This window comes from Leucopleurus acutus, assembly GCF_964270905.1.
Source record: "Leucopleurus acutus genome assembly, chromosome: 1".
NCBI classification, from domain to species: domain Eukaryota; kingdom Metazoa; phylum Chordata; class Mammalia; order Artiodactyla; family Delphinidae; genus Leucopleurus; species Leucopleurus acutus.
In genome coordinates this window covers 9,905,831-9,926,010 of record NC_139142.1, presented here as the reverse complement: position 1 = coordinate 9,926,010, position 20,180 = coordinate 9,905,831, and the positions used below count along the sequence as shown (strand labels likewise).

The 20,180-nt window shown below is 53.1% G+C and overlaps 1 protein-coding gene and 1 long non-coding RNA gene across 3 annotated transcripts; both read right to left on the bottom strand.

Annotated features, from left to right (window-relative positions):
- Positions 1–21: 21 nt before the first annotated feature.
- On the bottom strand, positions 22–19,779 carry LOC309959275. 2 transcript variants are annotated; one of them, XR_014326069.1, is made up of 4 exons: positions 19,682–19,779; positions 17,692–17,792; positions 15,635–15,683; positions 22–61 (listed from the first exon to the last, which is right to left on the bottom strand). It is a non-coding gene; the product is annotated as an uncharacterized lncRNA (long non-coding RNA). The 2 variants fall into 2 exon arrangements; XR_014326070.1 differs by lacking the exon at positions 19,682–19,779 and having other exon boundaries at positions 17,692–18,511.
- On the bottom strand, positions 8,913–12,766 carry LOC309959266 (alpha-1-antitrypsin-like). Its single transcript, XM_082835469.1, has 4 exons — positions 12,097–12,766; positions 11,162–11,432; positions 10,032–10,179; positions 8,913–9,179 (listed from the first exon to the last, which is right to left on the bottom strand). Exons 1-4 carry the CDS (start codon positions 12,749–12,751, stop codon positions 8,988–8,990), a joined length of 1,266 nt encoding a protein of 421 aa, XP_082691595.1. The 5' UTR covers positions 12,752–12,766; the 3' UTR covers positions 8,913–8,987.
- Positions 19,780–20,180: the final 401 nt, after the last annotated feature.

The window sequence follows — 20,180 nt, the reverse complement described above, 5'->3', positions numbered from 1 at the left end:
GACTTGACTACACAGGTCTGCCAGCAGGAGGAGGCCCCATGTGATGGAGGATGCCATTGTCCTGCAACAGAGAGAAGGGTAACGCACCCAGGTCAGGCCACACGACGAGTCCCTCGGCCACCGACTGACGCCATGTCAAAGCAAACACAGTTTATCGAGCATCTATGTGCCGAGCACTTTCCTACATCAGCACCATTGAAAGACTCAGAACAACAGCAAAGACTTTATAGCGATTACCATACACCAAGTTCCATTCTAAGCACTTTACTGTCTTATCTCACTGCGTTCTGGTAACAGTCCTATGAGGCAGGTCAGGCGACTATCCTGGGCTTACAGATGAGGAGACCAAGCTCCTAGAGGTTAAGTCACTTGTCCAAGGTTCCAGAGCGGTAAGGTAGCAGGACCAGAATCACAGCCCCAGGTAGTCTGGGTCTGGAGTCCACGCTCTCGATGGTTCCACTAACATCTGCAATGACTCCGAGGTATAAGTGCCACAGCCCCTACTTTGCAAAAGAGGAAACTGAGGCACAGGAAGTAGATGATCGCCCAGGAAGCGGGCCAGATCGGGCTCAGGGATGATTGGACCTGGAATAGCCCTAGGAGGGATTCCGCTGAACCCTGGTTTTCAATGGACAGAGAGGCTGCTGCCCAGAGTGGGAAGGATCTTGCCCAGTGACACGCAGTCAGAACACAGAAGGGCTTGCCCGATTCAGGCCCAGATTCTCCCTAACTGCACACACTTCCTCCGTCTCCTTTTTCTTGAAACTGCTACAGCTCTCACTTTATAGTCCACTTGAGCCTGGAGTTCATTATCATCTGATTCTATAATGTTCTAGGCCTGGAGAAGGCTGTTGAATTAGAGCACATGAGAACCCTCAACCTCGCGGCCCTCACAGGCATTTGTCTTGTGGAGTGTTTTGTTATCTTCATTTTACAGGATGTGAAACGTGAAGCTCGGAGAGGGTCATTAACTTGCTCGAGGCCACACAGCGGGCCAAGCAGAGCCAAGACAGACGGGTCTCTTTGCCTCTGACCCGGTGTTCTGTGTTCAGGGGGCTGTTCATCCAGTAACTACCTCCTGAAGTGGGAGCTTGGCTGCTTCTAAGGGCTGGGCACAGAGGGAGTCGGGGGTCTCAAGCTCACTACTATTTCTGGGCTGGAAAATTCTATGCTGTGGGGAGGCTGTCCTGTGCATTGTTAGGTGTTCAGCAGCATCCTGGATAAAACTAAATCCCAGTAGCCCCTCCCCACCCCCAGGTGTGACAATAAGAAATTGTCCAGGCATTGCCCAGGGTCCGCCAGGGCCAAAGCACCCCTGTGGAGCTCCCATGTTGAAGGAGGAAGGGCTCAGAGCATGAGACCCACTTGGGAGGACTCCTTCTTCCTGGTTGACCAGACTTTTCTCATTTCGGAATGGGTTTGGGTCAAGTGATTCCCATTTGAGTTTGCTCACTGGGGCCAAAGAGTTTAATGGACTCAGTCAGTTTGGGGTGTTCATTCTTCTTGGGTGGGGACCTTGTCAAGGGTTTTAGGATCAGTGAGGGGCCAGCAGATAGAAGACAGGGCCGTGAACCCAGATAAGAAAGGGGAGGAGGTGACAGAAAAGCTAGCAGGGTTATCTGAGGAGTTAATGAATACACCTCAACCTTTCAGAGGAGCAGTTCCAGCAGTGAGGTCAAGGCCAGGGGTCCACTGGGGAGCAGAGGCGGAGACCTCGGGCTGGCCTCTGAAAATGTGGGGGACAGGCCATCACGGGGGTCAGCTTTCTCCAGCAAGATAGTTAAGTGCTGGGGCATGGAAACTACCAGGCCAGGCCAAAGACTCTGGCTCTGACTAGAAGTCAAAAGAACAGGGTAAGAAAGGAGAATCTTCTTAATAAAAAAAAAAGAAATAAACAATAAAGAAAAAGGAAATAATAGTATCTACCTCAAAACAAAAACAAAAACAAACAAGCGGAAAAAAAAAAAAAAAAGAGGGAAGGATCCTGAGGCAGAGAAGCATTTTAGAGAATGGGGCACGGGGTGCGGTCCCTCCAGGGGGCCTCGTCCCTGCCTTCTACAGCGGGGGAGACACACAGGTGAAGACCACCAAGGCCATGGGGTTATGTCCAAGCCTGGGGAGGGTGGGAGAAGGAGAAAGGTAACCCCGAAGCAGCCCCGCCCACCAGCCTGTATTATTATAGGGGCCTCCTGTGTGCTGGGACCTTTTTTTTTTTTTCAGTTAAATATTCATCCATATTTTCTTCAGGTTGTTTGTGGCTACATTTTTCGCCTTTAACTATTTTATAACATTTACTTCCTTCCCCCCAACTTTATTGAGATTTAATTGATTTATATCATTATGCAAGCTTAAGGTGTACAATGATATTTGGGATTAACATATACTCACTACTATATATAAAATAGAAAATCAACCAGACCTCCAGTATAGCACAGGGAACTCTACTCAGTATTCCATAATAACCTATATGGGAAAAGCATCTGAAAAAGAATGAGGGGGTTTGAATGAGGTCGTTCCATCCTCCCCACCGACTGTGCTGAGCAGAACAGCAAAGGCTCGACTGCCCGCCTTCAAATCCTGACCCTGTAAATCGGAGCCAAACCTGCCTGTGCCTCAGTTTCCTCCTCTGTCAAGGTGGCCCGGCCTCACGCACCCATGTCAGCTCAGGACAGGGCTGATGGAGAGCTACTCACTCAGTGCATGGAAATCTCTTCTTCCTCCGGGAGGCTCACTGGGCCGGACTCGCCCCACAGGCTGTACCACACCGGCACATGCCTTCGCCTACTTATAGGGCAGTCTCAGGGCGTTGGGATGCTCAGTCCTACGGGGCCCTACCCCCCACACCCTGAAGGAAATAAGCCTGGGGAGCCTCCAGGGCTCAGCCAGCGCGTGCCTGATATCATCTGAGGGCCTGGCTGTTCTTCCCTGAAGTGGTCTAGTCCAGCGGAACTGGCAGGTACAAGGCCACCTGGGAGGATGGGGTGATGGGAGCCTTGTGGCCCTGCAAGACCAAGGATTCATCTCTCCTTGAGACTCGTCTCCCAGAGCTATTGAGAGGAGTGACTAACATCTGTCCAGAGCCTAGAACTGTGCCTGATGGATGGTTGACCTTCTTTTAAAAAAAAAAAAATTCTTATTTATTTATTTATTTATCATCCAAAGAAGGAAACGAGTGAGTTAGGTCTTGTTATCCCCATTTTGCAGGAATGGAAACTGAGGCACAGAGAGATCAAATGCCCTGCTCAGGGTTTCACATTCATTAGAAGGCTGATTTGGGATTCCTGGACTCTCTCTACTTTGTTTATACTGCCGTTAGCACTTTCGTCCTAACATTGCTGAAAGTCACCTCAGAACTAAAGGAAATTGCAACGATAATATTGATAATACTCAGACCATATTTCAAGGCTATTGACACCTGAGGACTAAAGAAAAAAATCATTTTTTTAAAACTTAATATGTATTTCTAACTTGCTCTGTCCACTGTGATCTTTGTGCAAGTCACACCGTGACATTAAAAAAAATTCTGATGGCTCTGATTTCTCATTATGTGATGTTCACGCTGTTCTTAGATAACCAAAGTGACACCTAGTAACAAGAAAGCACCTGACAATGGAAAGGCAGCTTTGCCTCCTACGAGCAAACGTCCTGGTAATTAACTGACAGCTCCACCTGGGTCAGGCCCTCCCCTGTGGGACTGACCTGCTGGTACCCTGTCTTACATGACTCAGCCCCACATCCCCCAAATTTCCTGACATGTGCTCACCACCGCACCTGGGCTGTCTTTCCCTGGCATTTACTTAGCACCCCTTTCTGGCGCCTTCTAACGTGGTTCCCTCATGAGGGTTGCTCCTCAGCCTTCCTTTGCAGTCTTAGTCATCACTTCAGGCTTGCTTCTTAGGTGAAGACTTCGTTGAGTGCAATTTCTCGAATTCTAGCTGTATTAGTTAGGATGGGCTGGGTTACTCTGCAGTAACAAACAAGCTCAGAACCTCCAGGGCTTAACACAGCCAAGGTGATATCTCATTCACTGTATGTGTCTCCTGTGGGATGTATGCAGGGGCTCTGCCCATCACGGCAAAACAGGGACCAGGCTGCAGGAGGCTCCAAGTTCCTGCTTCAGTTCTTCTGACTCTGGTTCCTTTGCTCGTTCCTTATGTAACCTTTGCTACAGCAAGGAGGACACCAACAGCGCCAGTCACAAGACTACTGCAACCATCAGAGTGCCTGCTATTGGCATCGCTCAAGCTTTATTGAACAGCCTCATCTTTCCCACCAAGGTGCCAAACCAGTTGAGTGAAAGAACAAAAGTAAGGCCTATGGGGACATATAGCACCTTTGTTTCTGATAAAGCTGATCTTGGAACATGGGGCTTATTTCTGTGGGACAGTGGGCTTCCAGAAACCTGCGCCTGAGTTAGACAGCTCACACCACCCAGAATTGTGAGACTGAGGCCAGGTCTCCCCATGGCCTGACACCCAGCCCACGGACAACTTCTGGGCTGCCCAGACCCCAAACAAGAGCCGTTATATTGATAGAAATGAGCCATTTCATAGAGTCCAGATGGAAACGCTGCAAGGTAGATACTCTTTTTCACTTTTTACATATGAGGAAACCGAGGCACAGAGAAGTTGAGGATCTCTCCCAAAGGCACACAGGCGCTGTCTCCTACTATCTCTCATGTTATGCCAGAGTGAGTCTCATACCACCGTGGGCTTCTGGCCTCCTTGCTGGGGAGGGAACCATCTTGGTGAGGGTACCTTTCTCTGACTTCTCCACCTAGGAGCACTCCATTTGGTTTCCCACACTAGGATCAGACTTCATTCAGAGCTGTCCTGGCGGGGCCTGGCCGTGAGGGAGGCCGCGTGCTCCGCCTGCGGCACTGAGTGTGATTACCCAACAAAGGACAGCAGCGGAAAGTCCCCAGCCGCTAAAGGAGCTCTCAAGCTGTCCACGTTGTTTGTGGATCATGCTCTGGAAGGGATCTGAAGGTGTACAGTCACCACGCAGCCGGGCCTCTAACGATCCTGCACCTACTTACGGCGTGTGTGGGGCTTTCTCCACACCAAGCAATTCTCCAACCCCAGCTGGTTGTCCAACAGTTCAATTCTGACACTATGTACCTGGGTCCGGCATCAGCTACCACAGGTTAAGGGCTCAGTCCTGCAAGACTGCCCCACCCTGTCTTCAGACACCAAACTCAAGTCCAGGATGTCACCTGTGCTTCTGATGCACAGGTTATAGACTGGAGGTTCCCATGATCTCCTTCCTTGGGTTCAACTGATTTGCTGCAGCTGCTCACAGAGCGCAGAGAAACCTTCTGTTTACTAGATTACCGGTTGATTAAAAAAGATTAACTCGGGAACAGCCAGATGGAAGACATGCGTAGGGCGTGCGGAGCTCCTCTGAGTGGACCTTCCGCGTCCCCTCCAAGCTCATCTCTCTCCCCAGTCTCCACGTGTTCACCAAGCCGGAGGCTCTCTGAACCCCATCCTTTTGGCTTTTTTGGAGCCTTTATTACATAGACATGATCGATTAACTCACTGACCATTGGTGATTGAACTCAATCTCCAATCCCTCTTCCCCTCCTGGAGGTTAGAGGTTGGTTTCCCATGGCAACCAACCCCCATCCTTAGGGGACCTAGGGGCTTTCCAAAATCACCTCATTAACATAACAAAAACCACCTTTCTGGTGCTCATCACTTAGGAAAATCCAAGGGTTTTAGGACCTCTGTGCCAGAAATGGGATGAAGACCATCTCTATATATTTCTTCTTATTGATCACGATATCACAGCCTCATGCATTCCCCATTATCCACAGCCGTATAGACAAGTGTTTTTTGAGGGTGGGTCTCCTCCCCATCCCTGGGACATTGCAGACACCCAGTAAAGGTTTTCTTTTCCTTGTTGAACTAATGCCCACCCCACGGGCCTGTGGAGAGGATCAAGTGAGCTCCTGGGATGAAAATCAACATGTAATCAGTATCTCTCATTTCTGAATTAGTGTGAATGTGTGAGATGCCAGAAGTATCCCTGACCTTTGTTTTCCTCTTATGAATGAATCTCAGATGATCCCACCAGTCAAGGCAGAGCCTGCACGTAACCACAAAGGTTCATTTATTTATGCTTAAAATCGAATTGGTATGTCTTTTTCCTGCAGACTGATAGTGGGGTGTAAATGTCCCTTCCACGTTGTCCCTGTCCTTGCCTGGAGCCTGCTTGTGTGTTTCCCTCTCATCTGTCTCAGAGCAGAGCTGGGTCCCTGCCTGGAGGGGCAAACTGACCTGGACCAGCCCAGAACCCCTAGCATCTGTGCTTCAGCTGGTGCTAGGGCAGAGAGGTGGACCCCATGTGGACCGGGAGGTTGGCATTCTTCTAAAGTCTGAGATGGATTGGGGAATGTATGGCATGAGGGCAGCCCAGGCTGAAATGTGGGGGACCTGCCTTCCAGGTCTGGGCTGGGCAGGTCTCCCAACCTGCCATCTCCCCATCTATACCTTGGGGATAACGATTCCCAGCTGGGTCCTTCAAGGACCGATGTTGAGGGTCAGACTAGGCAGTGAATACATTTTGAAACTCTAAAGAACAGGTAAAGCTGAGGTTTATGGCTGTCCTGCCTGGTTTGTGGCACACTCTTGTTCTCCTTATGACAAGGTTGCCCTGACGCTTTGCCCCCCGCCCCACCCCAATGAATGGACGCTGTTGGTTCCCATTTGAACCAAAGAAATCCCCTCCGGGGCTTTAAGTTTGAATTGGGGCTTTGCCAGCCCGAGTCCAGACTAATGTAATGACAGGCCATTCTTTGATGTGAAATGATGGTATCTTAGGTGAATTCCCTGGACTCTCAGGAATTCCCAGTGGCCTTTGCATCTGACCCTTTACTTCCCCAGAAGCCAGTGTCGGGGAGTATGCCGCCTTCTTGCTCAAGGCGGTGAGCTCTTTAAACTCAGGTGGGAAGAGCTCCAGAAGATCCGGGGACTGTTTTCCTTGCAGAGGCATCCAGCACTCCTCATACTTCGAGGAGGGATTTATCTCTGCCTAAGTCCCACGTGTCCCATCTGGTGTGATGTGGTGAGGTCTGGGGGAACAAGGAGAGCCTCGGAGGCCAGCTCTGCCACTTACCATGACCTTGAACAAGACAGTGAGCCTCTCTGAGCCTCAGTTTCTTCATCTGTAGAATGTGCTGCATATAAGAGCAGAGCAGCTCCACTCCCAACATCACAGTGCAGCCATGAGGATTCAATGAGAAAATGCTTGAACGGCCCCTCCCAGGGAGCCAGGCTTAGAGAAGGAGCTCATAAAGGCAGCAAACATCGTCCCTGCCACCAGTGGCCTCCTCTGCTGTCCTTTAAAATCCATTTTAACACTCTGATGTGAAACTCAACATAGGTTTTGTAACCGTGATGAGGCTATTGAGGATCGGAGAGGTTTGGCAACTTCACTAAAGTCACACAGCTGGGAAGTGGCAGATTCTGAACTTGATCCAGGTCTTCAGACCCTCAGGTCTGGCATCATTCTAAGTGCTGGAAGATGTTTGTATCATTAATGAAATTTGTAGAAGTTGGAAGTCTCTAGGCAGAGAAAACTCAAGAGGATAGAGACTTATTTGGGAAACAGTCCAACTGTATCCATTATGTTATGTGAAATTGCACAGATGTGGCCATTTTGACTTAAATGGTGTAAATCTGACATGACTCAAGCCTGTTCTTTCGGTATACATTCATCCCAGTGAGAGGCTAGATGGTGATTACTGGATTTGTGTAGGACGGGGCCGTCCTTCCACGGGACCAGCGTATTTCCGCGAGAGTTCAGGGAGCTGGCTCCTTCAGGCTGGGCTCCAGCCAGGCCTCCTGACTGCAGCAGCCCTCCAGCAGGGGCTTGGAGGGCCAGAAGGAGTCACGTGGCCCTTAGTGAAAAGGTCTGTTCCCGGAACAGCCTCTGACTGTGGCCCAGGGAGCTGTGGTTTTTCTCCAAAGAGCACAGGGAGGGCCCTGGGGTAGGAATAAGGCAAGTGGAAATGTGGCCCCTGATACAGCTTAGCTAAGGGAGGGCAGCTGGGGCACAGGGCGTCTGCTCTACTTTCTCTCCTATGGCCAAGGAAGCATTGTCGGGACTTTGCAGAGCCCTCTGCGGCACCTTGGCTGTGTGATTAGGGAAGACAAGAGGGCGTAGGCTAAGTGGTCTTGGGGGCCTGACATCCTGGGTGAGTCTGAGCAAGTGATACAGACCAAGACCTTCGCTTCACTGGGGAGATGAGACCTGCTTCTAGGAGTGCTACGTCTGAGGGTCTTGGAGCAGAGATGGAGTGACAAAGGCAGAAGTATGTGTCCCCAGCCCAGCCCCATGGGAAAGGGTCCCTGGAAAAACCAACCAGAGCCTTTTGCAGGAAAGACCTGTGAGTGGTCAGGGCTCAAGCCTGGCTCAGGTGGCAGCGTGGGGCAAGAAGAGGACCTGGTCTCCTCCTGCTGCTGCTGACGCGGCAGCCCAGTGTCCCCGTGTGAGCTGAGGGCTCTGGGAGCAGTGGCAGCCCTGCAGGGTGAGGGGCTCTCACGGGGGGTCGCAGTGAGCACCAGCGGGGTTGGGACGCTGAGCAAAGGACCTGGTGGACACTGGGTGGAGGTGGGGACCACGGGCTGGATTCTGAGCCCGTGCGATTTCCCCCTGGGGGTCCCAGAGGAGACTGAAAAGCCTGGAGGTTTTCCACGGTGACTGGGGAAGGGTCAGTAAGCTGTGGGTTTTAGCCTACATTTCATCCTGGCCTAGCACAGGGCCGGATGGTGCAAATGCTAGTAAACCGTAACGCAGTGGACCCTTGAAAGATCACCATGGCCTGGATTTCACACACATCCTGGGGACGTAAAGAGAGACTCAGACGCAAGAGGCTGAGGGCTTTACACGCCACACACAAGCTTGGGCCGGGTCAGTCATGCTTTAATGCCATGGAGGAAGGGGACCTGGCCTGGAGGGGACAGCTGAACCCAGAGAGGCAGTTATTTTTGGGTGGGATTCACCACCTTTCCCATGAAGAGGGGAGTCTTGGTGTTTTTATCGTAGATGATGAAGAAGAAGGGTCTGTTGTACTCGACTTCCGGGGGAATTGACATGGGGATGGCTTCCAGAATCGTGGCCCCCGTAGCTTCTGTCCCTTTCTCATCGATGGTCAGCACAGCCTTGTGCACCGCCTGCAAAGGGGAGAGCACAGAGGTCCCATCTGAACAGAGACAGGCTGCCGGTCCCCAGCCACGCCCGGGCGCAAGGCGTGAGGAGAGCCTTGCCAAGGGAGGGGCCCGCTCTGGCCTCTCTCATCGCCTGGCCTGTCCTCCCCTCCCTGCAGGAGACACACAAGCATGGCTCTCAAGGCTTGTGTCTGACCCACGAGGGGACCCTCACCCCTTCCTGACCAGCCTCCTCAACGGCCCTGGGAAGGAACCCACCACCTCGGGAGGCGGATTTTCTTGTACTTTGTCTCCTTGGCTCCGCACTTGTTTGTAGACCAGATTCTAAACTCCTTGGGGACCAGGGCTTCGATGGGGACCTTCACACGCCTCATCCCCAGCCAGGCACTCAGCGCACAGTCAGTCACTGAACTGCAGTTGTTTCTCTGGGCACCTGTAATTCTCCTGTGTAAATGGCTTCTTTGGTCGAAATCACTCTGTAACTCAGACTCAGTGATTCAGCGGTAGCTCCTGGTGTCACAGGCGCAGGGCCAAAGGTCCTTTGCAATCCCTGAGCCTAAGCCTCTCTCTGTAAATAGGGGTTTATCGGGACCCAAAGAAGGGAAGTCCCCGGCCAAGGATGAGACAGGGTGAGTGACACAACCTCAGAGGAGGTCCTTAAATAAAATGCACCAAGCATGTGAGGCTACCTGTCCCCCTCCATCATCCGACCACATTGCAGTCTTGGTGGAGCGATGGCATTCCTCAGGGACCTCAGTCTGCAGGTGTGCCTGTGTCCCTCTGTCCCTTCCTCAGCCTCACCCTTGAGCTGCAGCCCCCGTGCACATTCTGACCTACAGAGGTCAAGGACACGCTCACCTTGGACAGCTTCAGAGGCACTTCCTCGGTGATCCCTGAGAGGTCAGCCCCGTTGCTGAAGACCTTGGTGATGCCCAGTTTACCCAGGAGAGTTTTCAGATCGTAGGTTCCAGAAATGGACAGTTTGGGCAAGTGTAAATTGGCAGAACTGTCACGATGGTTAGAAAATAAAAAAGTTTCACAGAATTGAGAGTGTTTCCTTTTCTGGTTGCTCCTCGCACCTGGCACCCTGTCCCCCTGCCCATGCAAGGATGTGAGGTCAGCCTTGGTCTATTCTACTTTAGTTCCTCTACACGTGGGGTCAGAGGATGCTAGAATCCCAGGGATCCTCTTGTCCTGCAAAGCCTCTCAAATGCCACCTCCTCTGATAAGGCCTCCTGGAGGATCTAGGGTGTCCTCTGGAAGGACTGTGCACACTGCTTCCCTGCAGGGTTTGGTCACCCTTCAGACTGGGACTCCTCCGGGGCCAGGATCCCAGAGGACCAAGGGGCATGGTGGCAGGTCCTGAGTGACATCTGTTCAGTGAATGATGAGTACTTCTCTGTATTTTTGTTTTATATTGTACATGAGAAAACAGCTCCTCCGGGCATGGGCATATTTACAAATACAGAGACATGAACTAATTTGGGGCTCATGACGGTGACCAACCACACTCATCTAGTGACAGAGGATCCTGACCCAGTGTCAAACGTGTCCTGGAGTTTCCCGCTCTGGGCCTTTGCTTTTCCAGCCTCTCCGAGCAGGTTTCCCCCCTGTCTTGCCGTGGACTTTCTGTTCTGAAACTCCACACTTAACGGCCACCTTTGCCGGGAAGCCCACCTCTTCCTTCTGGGTTTGCCCACAACATGGGTTGGTGCTGCTCTCCCTGCATGGGGCACTGGCCACTGGGAAGGGGCAGTGTCCAGGCTGGGGAGGAAGTCCTCAGGGACAGGACTTTCACTCCTCACCCCTGGGCACCGTCCCTCCCATGGAGCCCGGCTGGTACCACCTGCACGGATGCTGGCCTCTGCTGGAGGCACAAGTTCACGCACAGTGGTCATGGCCACGGGACGTGGGTCTACCCCCGCCTCCCCCTTCAGGCTGGACCTCTTGTGGCAGCTCCTGGGCTGGCCTCTGGTTTGGGAAGTCACCTTGCGTATCTCTTTTCCAGGACCTTGGCGAGAAGCTCCTTGCTGAGCTGGTCCTCCAGATGCTGCAGTTTCCCCTGGTCGGGCAGGATGAAGACGGCGGTGGCGTTCCCCACGTAGTCCATCAGCAGTACCCAGCTGGTGAGCCTGTCGCAGTAGTGGAGGTCAAACATGCCCAGGCGGTTCATCATGGGCACCTTCACGGTGGTTTCCTCATCCACGTGGAAGTCCCTCTCTGTGGTGTGCTCTTCCTCAAAGGGCTTCTCCCATTTTCCTGGAGAGAAGGGACAGCGGACATCAGCCAGGGCTGGGAGAAGGCTTAATAACAGTGGTAGAATAAAGGAGCCCCGAGCCTCCTGGTGAGCTACTTCTCTCGGGGCCTCAGCTTCACCATCTATAAAATGGGGCGACAACGAGCAATCAGGGTACAGAAAGGTATTCTGGGAGGATAATGCAAGACTGGAGTAGGGTCCAAAATTTCAGTTTTGTAGAGGCTCATAAGTGGTAGAGGAAGGATTTGAACCTTGGTCCTTCTGACTCCAAAGGTGTCACTGTTTCCTCTACACTCGAGTTGTCAGAAGCGTGTTCCAGGGAATCCTATTTCCTCTGTACACTCTGCCGAAATTTGTTTTTCTGGCTCTCTATTTTGGGAGACATTGCGTATCATACACCCCTCCCAGATAGGGATTTACAATGCATATTAGGACATTTAAGGTTCTGAAAAGTCCTGCAGAGACGATGATACTTTGACTGTTTAATCCATAGTTCCCTAACCCTATATGATCGTGGGAAGTTTTAGCGGTCATGTGTGGAAAATTGAATAACACGTGCAGAGATGCATGGCTATATCCTATTCTGCACTGCCAGGAAAGTTAAGAACTTAGTGTTTGAGAATATTTTGGGGGTGTTTCTGTTTCAGGCTGGTTGTGCAGCCTTACCTTTAAAGAATATGTAATTCACCAGAGCAAAAACTGTGTCTTGGTCAAGATCATCTACCAGATCCACGATTTTTCCTTGGCTTCCCTTCTTTACGTAATCGTTGATCTTTTTCTTGGCCTCTTCAGCATCCCTGAAGTTGATGGAGAAGGCTTCAGAGTGGTACAGGTTCTTGACATCCTCCAGAAACTTACTCACTAGCTTCGCGCTCTCGTTGATGAACAGGCCGTTGCCAGTGGTCAGCTGCAGCTTGTTGTCTGGCTGGTTGAGGGTGTGGAGAAGATGCTGGAAACCTTCGTGGATCTCAGCCTCTATTCTTGTAGTGAGGTTGAAATCTAGGCCCTCCAGGATCTCGGTGTGAGTGTCACCCTTGGTCCCCAGCGAGAGCATCGCAAAGGCTGTAGCGATGCTCACTGGGGAGAAGAAGATGTTGGTGGCATTGGACTCATGGGCCACTCGGCGGTACACGCTGAAGGCGAAGTCGACCAGGTTGGGGGCGATCTTGTGGCAGGCTGCTTCCTGGCGGTGCTCACGATCCTGCTGGGATGCGTCTGTCTCCTGGACAGCGTGTCCCTGGAGACCCTCAGCCAATGAGACGGGGACCAGGCAGCACAGGCCTGCCAGCAGGAGGAGGCCCCACGTGATGGAGGATGCCATTTCCTGCAACAGAGAGAAGGGTACCACACCCGGGTCAGGCCACACGACGAGCCCCTCGGCCACCGATTGACGCCATGTCAAAGCAAACACAGCTTATCGAGCATCTATGTGCCGAGCGCTTTCCTACATCAGCACCACTGAAAGACTCAGAACAACAGCAAAGGCTTTATGGTGATTACCATACACCAAGTTCCATTCTAAGCACTTTACTGTCTTATCTCACTGCGTTCTGGTAACAGTCCTATGAGGCAGGTCAGGCGACTATCCTGGGCTTACAGATGAGGAGACCAAGCTCCTAGAGGTTAAGTCACTTGTCCAAGGTTCCAGAGCGGTAAGGTAGCAGGACCAGAATCACAGCCCCAGGTAGTCTGGGTCTGGAGTCCACGCTCCCGATGGTTCCACTAACATCTGCAATGACCCCGAGGTATAAGTGCCACAGCCCCTACTTTGCAAAAGGGGAAACTGAGGCACAGGAAGTAGATGATCGCCCAGGAAGCGGGCCAGATCGGGCTCAGGGATGATTGGACCTGGAACAGCCCTAGGAGGGATTCCGCTGAACCCTGGTTTTTAATGGACAGAGAGGCTGCTGCCCTGAGTGGGAAGGATCTTGCCCAGTGACACGCGGTCAGAACACAGGAGAGCTGTGAGGGAACCCAGATGGGAGGCCGTACCCCCTTAATGCTCACAGTGAACCTCAGCCCCTAGTAGATTTTCCTGAGCTAGAGGGCGGCCCTCAGAGTGAGTCCATGGCCTCAGACGTGGGAATGGGCTGCAGTCAGCTTAGCTGCTTATCTCGCTCGCCACCTGTGTCCCAGCTCTGCGCTCCGCGTGGACGTGGGTGTTAGAGGTCTGGTTCCTCCCGTCAAGTGGGGTTTGTTTGGCGGGGCAGGGGTGAGGTGGGGTGGGTAAGATTCGAAAAAGCATCCCTCTTCTGTTCAGACAGACCTGGGTTCTAATCCGGGTCTCTGTCACTACCAGCTGTGTGACTTTGGCCGAGTCATTTAGTCTCTCTGGCCCTCATTGTGTCACATGTAGAAAGTAAGATTGTTGGGAGAACTTAGTGAGATAAGTCTAGACACCGAGCCTTACACTGAAGGCATCTGAGAGAGATTACATTGAGGGGAGGCTGGTAGGGGTGCCAACTAGAAGGCTTCCGAGGGTGGCTGGGAGGGAGATGAGCTCCATGGCTGGGGGGAGACAATAGGGAACGGCAAAGCTTGTGGCTGACCCAGCAAGGTCAGGCTCTATCTAGTGACAGTCAAAGTCACTGTCACCCGCAGCAACGCGGGGCCAGTTCTGCCCCACGGAGCTCCCTCTACTGCATATAGATCCCAGCCTTGGGCCACTGGGCTGAGACCTCCTAAGTACAACCTGCTCTCTTCCCAGATGGAGAAACTGAGGTCCAAGCAGAGGAGAAGGGTGCGTCTGCTGCTAGCTCTCAGTCGTATAACTAAAACCGTCATTTTAATAAAATACAAAGACAAAGGAGCCCTTGAACTTGGCACATGAGAACCTGAGGGGGAAAAGCTGGAAATAAGGAATGCTGGGTTTCTTCTATCCCTTGGACTTTTAAAAGTTTCCTTCCAATGAAACAACACGATGAAGCACAAAACTGGCTTCTCTCCACCACCTTTCTTTCTGGCCTTCAAACCTCTAACTTATCCAAATAGAGCAGACCGCGCATTATGTAATACTTGTTTATATTTTTCTTAAACTAGCCAGTGGTTTTAGAGCTTATGATCGTGCTAAGATTAGTTCTGTGTATTTCCATTGCCCTTGGATTTCTCTCTACAACTCCACTGGATTTTGCTGTGGTCCTTCATGGTTCGTGGAAACTCCCCATCTTTGCAGGGCGCAGAGATCATGAGGGATTTGTGCTTCTGCAGGGTGGGGACAGTAAATATGCTGAGTGGTCTCAGGACCAGAGGCCGTGGCATCTAGTCCTGACAGGGCTACTTCTGTCCACTTGGTCTTGGGCAAGCATCTTCGTGTCCTGGGGCCTCATTCTCACCAGCTGTATAAATCGAGGCGGGGGGGATCTAAATGAGGTCCCTGTGTACCAACGCTGGATTTTTAATTAGAGGGGTATCTGGCTTTGGTGAAACAACATGGACTGAGACTTCCCATGGGGGATGGGATGCGGTGCCCTTCCGCTGAGAGGGCTGCTGGCCTTAAGAAGGTAACAAGGCTGGTGTGGAGCTGCAGCTGGGGTGAGCACATCCCTGGCTCCCACCCAGTCCATCTGCCAGGGGGTTACATCACCTACTCTGGCTTCCTCCTTTCACAGTAAACGGCTTGAGACCAGGAAAGGGTCAGGGCCTTGCCCAGGCCACACAGTGAGTCAGCGATAAAGCTGGCTTGAGCAAGCCTTGGTTTTCCCACCACTCGAGCTACAGATGGGACAGTATGTCACCAGGTCTCAGGCCCTGTAAATGTCAGAGTTAGGTCCTGAGGACTCTGACGTTAACCTTGAGCCCCTGTTGGCCTCATTTTGCCTCTCAGTCTGTTCCTTACGACTTCGGGGGCCTAAGACTTCTCTCTCCTCATCCTTCTATCAAAAGCAGCACCCCACACCCCCCAAATTCTAGTGCGGGAACCAAATGGAGATGAGAACGTAAATGGTGACGTGCCCAGAGGTGTAGGGACCACATTTTAAACCAGTAGAATGAAGATGTCACGGTGACACTTCTGGAATCAGGGGCAGGTCAGGGAGAGTAAAGTGAGCTGTCCCTTTGCCTAATCTCATGCCATTTCCCCCAGGACATAAAATGAGTGACCAAGAGCAACCTAGTGGGGTCCAGGGAAGCGACTGTGGCCTAAGGTCACAATCTGTTGACACCTGGCACTAAATAAGCCCAGGTGTGACCCAGCCCCGCCACTTACGGGCAAGTGGCCTTGGGCAAGTGACTTCACTTCTTTGAGCCTCGGCTTCCTGTAAAGTGGAGAAAAGCACCTCTTGAAGGGCAGACGTGAGGAACGAACAAGGCGATGGGTGGGCGGGCGCCGAGTGGGTGTGGAAAGCCTCCCTGTACCTGCGCACAGGTAGGATTCAGGCTTGAGACCTGGCAGATCTCTTCCTGGCCGGTTGGCACACTACCCAGGACCAGAGAGGGGAATGCTGATGAGCAAAGAATGGCCTCTGAGTTTGGGGTGTGTTCAATTCAATCCTCCAAGCAAATGGTATTTACCATCAGTCTCCTCCTTATCACCACACTGAGTAAACAGCAGGCCTTCCTTATTATTTCTTCATGTTATAGATGGAGAAATTGAGGACTACAGAAGTTAAGTAAATTACTGAAAATCACAGAGCTGGTTGCTTACAGAACTGAATTTTTTTTTTTTTTTTTGGCCACACCGCGCGGCCTGCGCGATCTTAGTTCCCGCGCCCCCCTGCAGTGGAAGCACGGAGTCTTAACCACTGGACCGCCAGGGAAGTCCCTACAGAACTGAATTTAATCCTAGGTATTTCGATTTCTGAGTCTGGCATTTAACCCTTCTCTGTGTATACAGCTGAAGGCAGAGGCCTTGGAACAGAAAACTCAGAGGTGGCCTGGCTAAAGGAAGAGGGGCAACGTCGCTTTGTGGCTAAGATCAGGGGCTACGAGGCCAGAATGCCCAAGTTCAATTCACTATCAGCTGTGTGACCTTGGACAAGTTACTCAGCCTCTCTGAACCTCAGTTTACCAGAGATGATAAGGGTGTACTTACCCCATGGAGCTATTATGCAAATGAAATAGGTGCAAAGTGCCAAGAACTGCCCGGCACACAGTCAGCTCTCAGGAGGCATCAGTCGTTACTGATACTGTGAAACTTTCGGAACCCTCTCGGGGAGTCTGATTGCCTTGGCCTTGGTCATCTCTGTAGGCCCCATCTCCCAAAACCAATGGTGGAAAAATCATATCGCTTCCTAAACTTCAGGGATCAAGGCTAGTGGGAGTGGGGTGGGGTCAGGAGGGCAAAGGTTATCTATCCTTTGACCAAAAGGACAGAGAGGTTGAGCAACTTTCTAGGGTCACCCAGCATGAGAGGGGGCTCAAGGCCAGCCCAGGCTTCCCATTCCCCAGCTGGTGCCTGAGGCCAGAGGGAGCCATGTTGGCAGTGGACCTGGGGTCCGGAGCGGGGATTCTGGAACGAGGCGGCCTGAGCTTGAGCTCACATGGTGTGTGATTGGGAACAAGGGATGAGCCTCGCTGTCCCGGATGTCCTCGTCTGTAAAAGGGGAGCGCCATGGTAAGCACCTCAGAAGATGGCCATGGGGCTTCAGTAGAGCTGCCTGGCCAGAGCGAGGGCTCAGGAATACAGCTCAAAGCCCCCCGATGATGGTGCCCATCCCCAGCTTCCCAGCTTCTGCTGCGTACGAGGACGCCCAGAGGCCCACAGCGCACAGGGGGGCCCAATTTGGTACCTCCAGGCTGAGACCTGGTGCGGTCCTGTTCTGGGCATTTCGGGAGAGGATGGAGGCCTGAGGAGCAGCTGAAACTCTGGGCTTCTGGTCTGGCTTGGCCCCCCTACCAGGTCGCTGCGTGAGCCTGGGCTTCTCACTGTCTCCCTCTGAGCCTTATTTTTCTCGTCTGTAGAAGCGGAAAAAGATACACACCCGAGCAGTAGGGGAGGTGCTGAGACCTACAGAAGACAACCTACGGGAAAGACACAGAAGCTGTGCAGCAGAAACGTACTCCTTCCTCGGTCTCGGGACGCCAGAGCCAGCCCCCCGTTTCCACTTCTGCCCACAGAGGGCCAGTTTAATCACTGGGAGGTATTGGGGAGGCCCTGGACAGGCTTGGGGAGCAGGAAAGGACCCCCAGGGCTGCTGTTACTATGACAACAGGAGGCCAAGCCCCAGCCCTCTCCATCCTCCCTGCGGCCCCAGGGCCTTTCCCGGGTCGCGCAGGGACCCGGAGGCCTCTCTGGAGGCTCTTGCCAGTGGAAGGCATACTTACGATTCACTGTCCCAGGTCGGGGCTGGTGACCACAGCTGGGGAGACAGAGCCCTGTCCTTGCCTGTATTTAAGCAGTGGATCCAGAGGGACGATGTGGGAGGCTGCTGGTGAATATTAACCAAGGTCACCCCAGTTATCAGAGGAGTAAACAGGGACTAAGCTCACTGACTCGACACTGAGCCCCTGCCCACGCCGCCTGTCTGTGCTCCTCCTGGGCGGTGTGCGGCCCTCTGTTCCATATACCAAAGGGAGTCTTTGTGCCCAGCTCATAAACGACAGCATCTGTCTCCAAGCTGGGGTGGCATGTGACTCACGCCCTTCGGGATGGCATGACTCTGCTGGCCGGTGCTCCCACTGGGCAGTTCTCAGTGGCTGCCCCACTGGTAGCAAGAGCTACGATTCATAGAGCCACCTTGAAATGCCCATTGCTGAAGATGCAGGGGGTGAAGTAGGTGATGAGTCCAATTGGCAGATGGGGAAACTGAGGCCCAGGGTGAAAGGCTGCTCATCCACCCAAAGTCACCAAGCCAGATACAAAACCTCTCTCGACTTCCCTGGAAAGAAAATGGGGCTTAACCGCCGTTGACACAGCCGCCTAAGGCTGGTATGGGTGGCCGTGGGCAGAGGCCAGGAGTCAGAGAGTCAATCTACGAAGAGCTGTGCAGCCTCAGGCAAGCTGCTTCACCTCTCTGAGCCACGAGGTATTTTTGTTTGCAGCGTAGGGCTTTGGAGGTCCCACTTCCTGGCACAGTTGTCAGTGATACACAAGGTCACTTATGTAAAGCGCCGGGCACACACTAGGCTCTTGATTTTGGTCTGCACAGCCCTCTGTTCAGACCTTCTCTCCAGGCTTCTCCGGGCAGGCAGAGGCTCAGTTCCTGGCCAGCCTCAGGCCCATGTCTGTTTCCACTGGGTGCGGCTCCCGGCGGACTCATGCGATCCACAGGCTGTTTCCTTGGGACTGTTGCTCCGTGCAGGAGCTACTGCAGGCTTTTGGGGGCACTGGGGGTGCTTGGAGGTGTTGATGCAGGGTTGAGGCCAGTGGGGCCCTACTTGACCCTGATCCATTTAAAAACCCAAGGCGGTTGGCCTCACACTGTGTGCACCGCCCCACGCCCCCTTGGCACGCAGTGGATACTTATTTGTTGAGTCAGTGGACAAGCACGTCTTTGTCCTTCTCTCATTCCCCTGGTCCCAGCTGTGGGACTCCGCCAGGTGAATAGCCTGTAGGCTCCTCTAGCTCACAGGGTCAGACCAGGGAACCCAGGGCCCCCATTCATTGGCTGTGTGATCTCAGGCAAGCTGTTTAACCTCCCCGTGCCTCAGTTTCCCCATCTGTAAAATGGGGATGGTGACAGTTCCTACCTCGCTGGGCTGCTGCAAAGACTAAATGCAGCAGTTTCAGGTAAGCTCAGGGCCCAGTGTTGGGGGTGCACGGTGAGCCCCCCGTGATGTTGTCATCCCCATGACAGTGGGTCTCGCGGGTGTCATTCTGGGTGGGCGGCTGGGGCGGAGCTATCCAGGAGCTTCCTCCCAGGACTCCTTCATTCAGTACTGTCAGTACCCCCTGTGAGGGGAGTATGTACCACCCTTCATATAGAAGCAGAAATTAGCTCAGGAAGGGGTGGACTTCCCGCTCCCATACCTCCCGACTCCCCGGTTCCACAGTCTGGCTTCAGAACTCTGACTCTTTCCCCTGAGCTGGCTGAAAGGCCATCTCCCCCAGGGCACTACATCTGCCCACAGCTTGGAGACCTAGGGTGTGGTGAGGTGAGGCCTGCCCTCCATACCTTCTGGGCATTTCTTCCCCTCTCCATGCCTCAGTTTCCCCATCTGTGCAATGGCCTCCTGCCACGCCCGGCTGCCCCTCCCGGCTCTCTCACTGAATGGGCGAAGGCAAGCACCCAGGCTGTCGCCAGGTGCGACAACCCTTTCAGCCCGGTGGCTTGGGGCTGGTGGGAAGGTGCCGCCCCCTCTCCAACCCCCCTACCTTCAACTCCCAGTTCCTGCAGCGGAAGGAACTCCTCCTTCCCCTGGGGCTCCTGGCTGCAGCGTGCAGGCTGTGTGTCCCCGAGTGCAGCGCCCGGGCTCTGCCAGCACAGGAGGAAGAAAGCTCTTGGTGGCTCAGGCAGCAGGTCCGGGAGGGGCGGGGACCTGGGGCAGGAAGCTGCCTTGCACAAAACTGCCAGGAGCCGGGCAGATGACAGACTGCCCTTCACGGCCCAGGCAGTCCTGTGTGTCACCTGCTGTGCCTGCTGTGTCTGGCTGTGTGACCCAGGATCACCCAGTTTCTTTGAGCCTCTGTAGGCAGGCTGGTAGCACCTGCCAGGAAAGATTAACGGAGATGACAGATGTCATCCTTTGGCCCAGAGCCTGGCATCAGGGTCCTGGCAGGTTTCCAGGGCCACCTGTAGAGGGACGAGGCCTGAGCCACCTCTGAAATGCACAAGAAGAGCCCCGCAGAGATTGAGACAGGACCGTGTGTATGG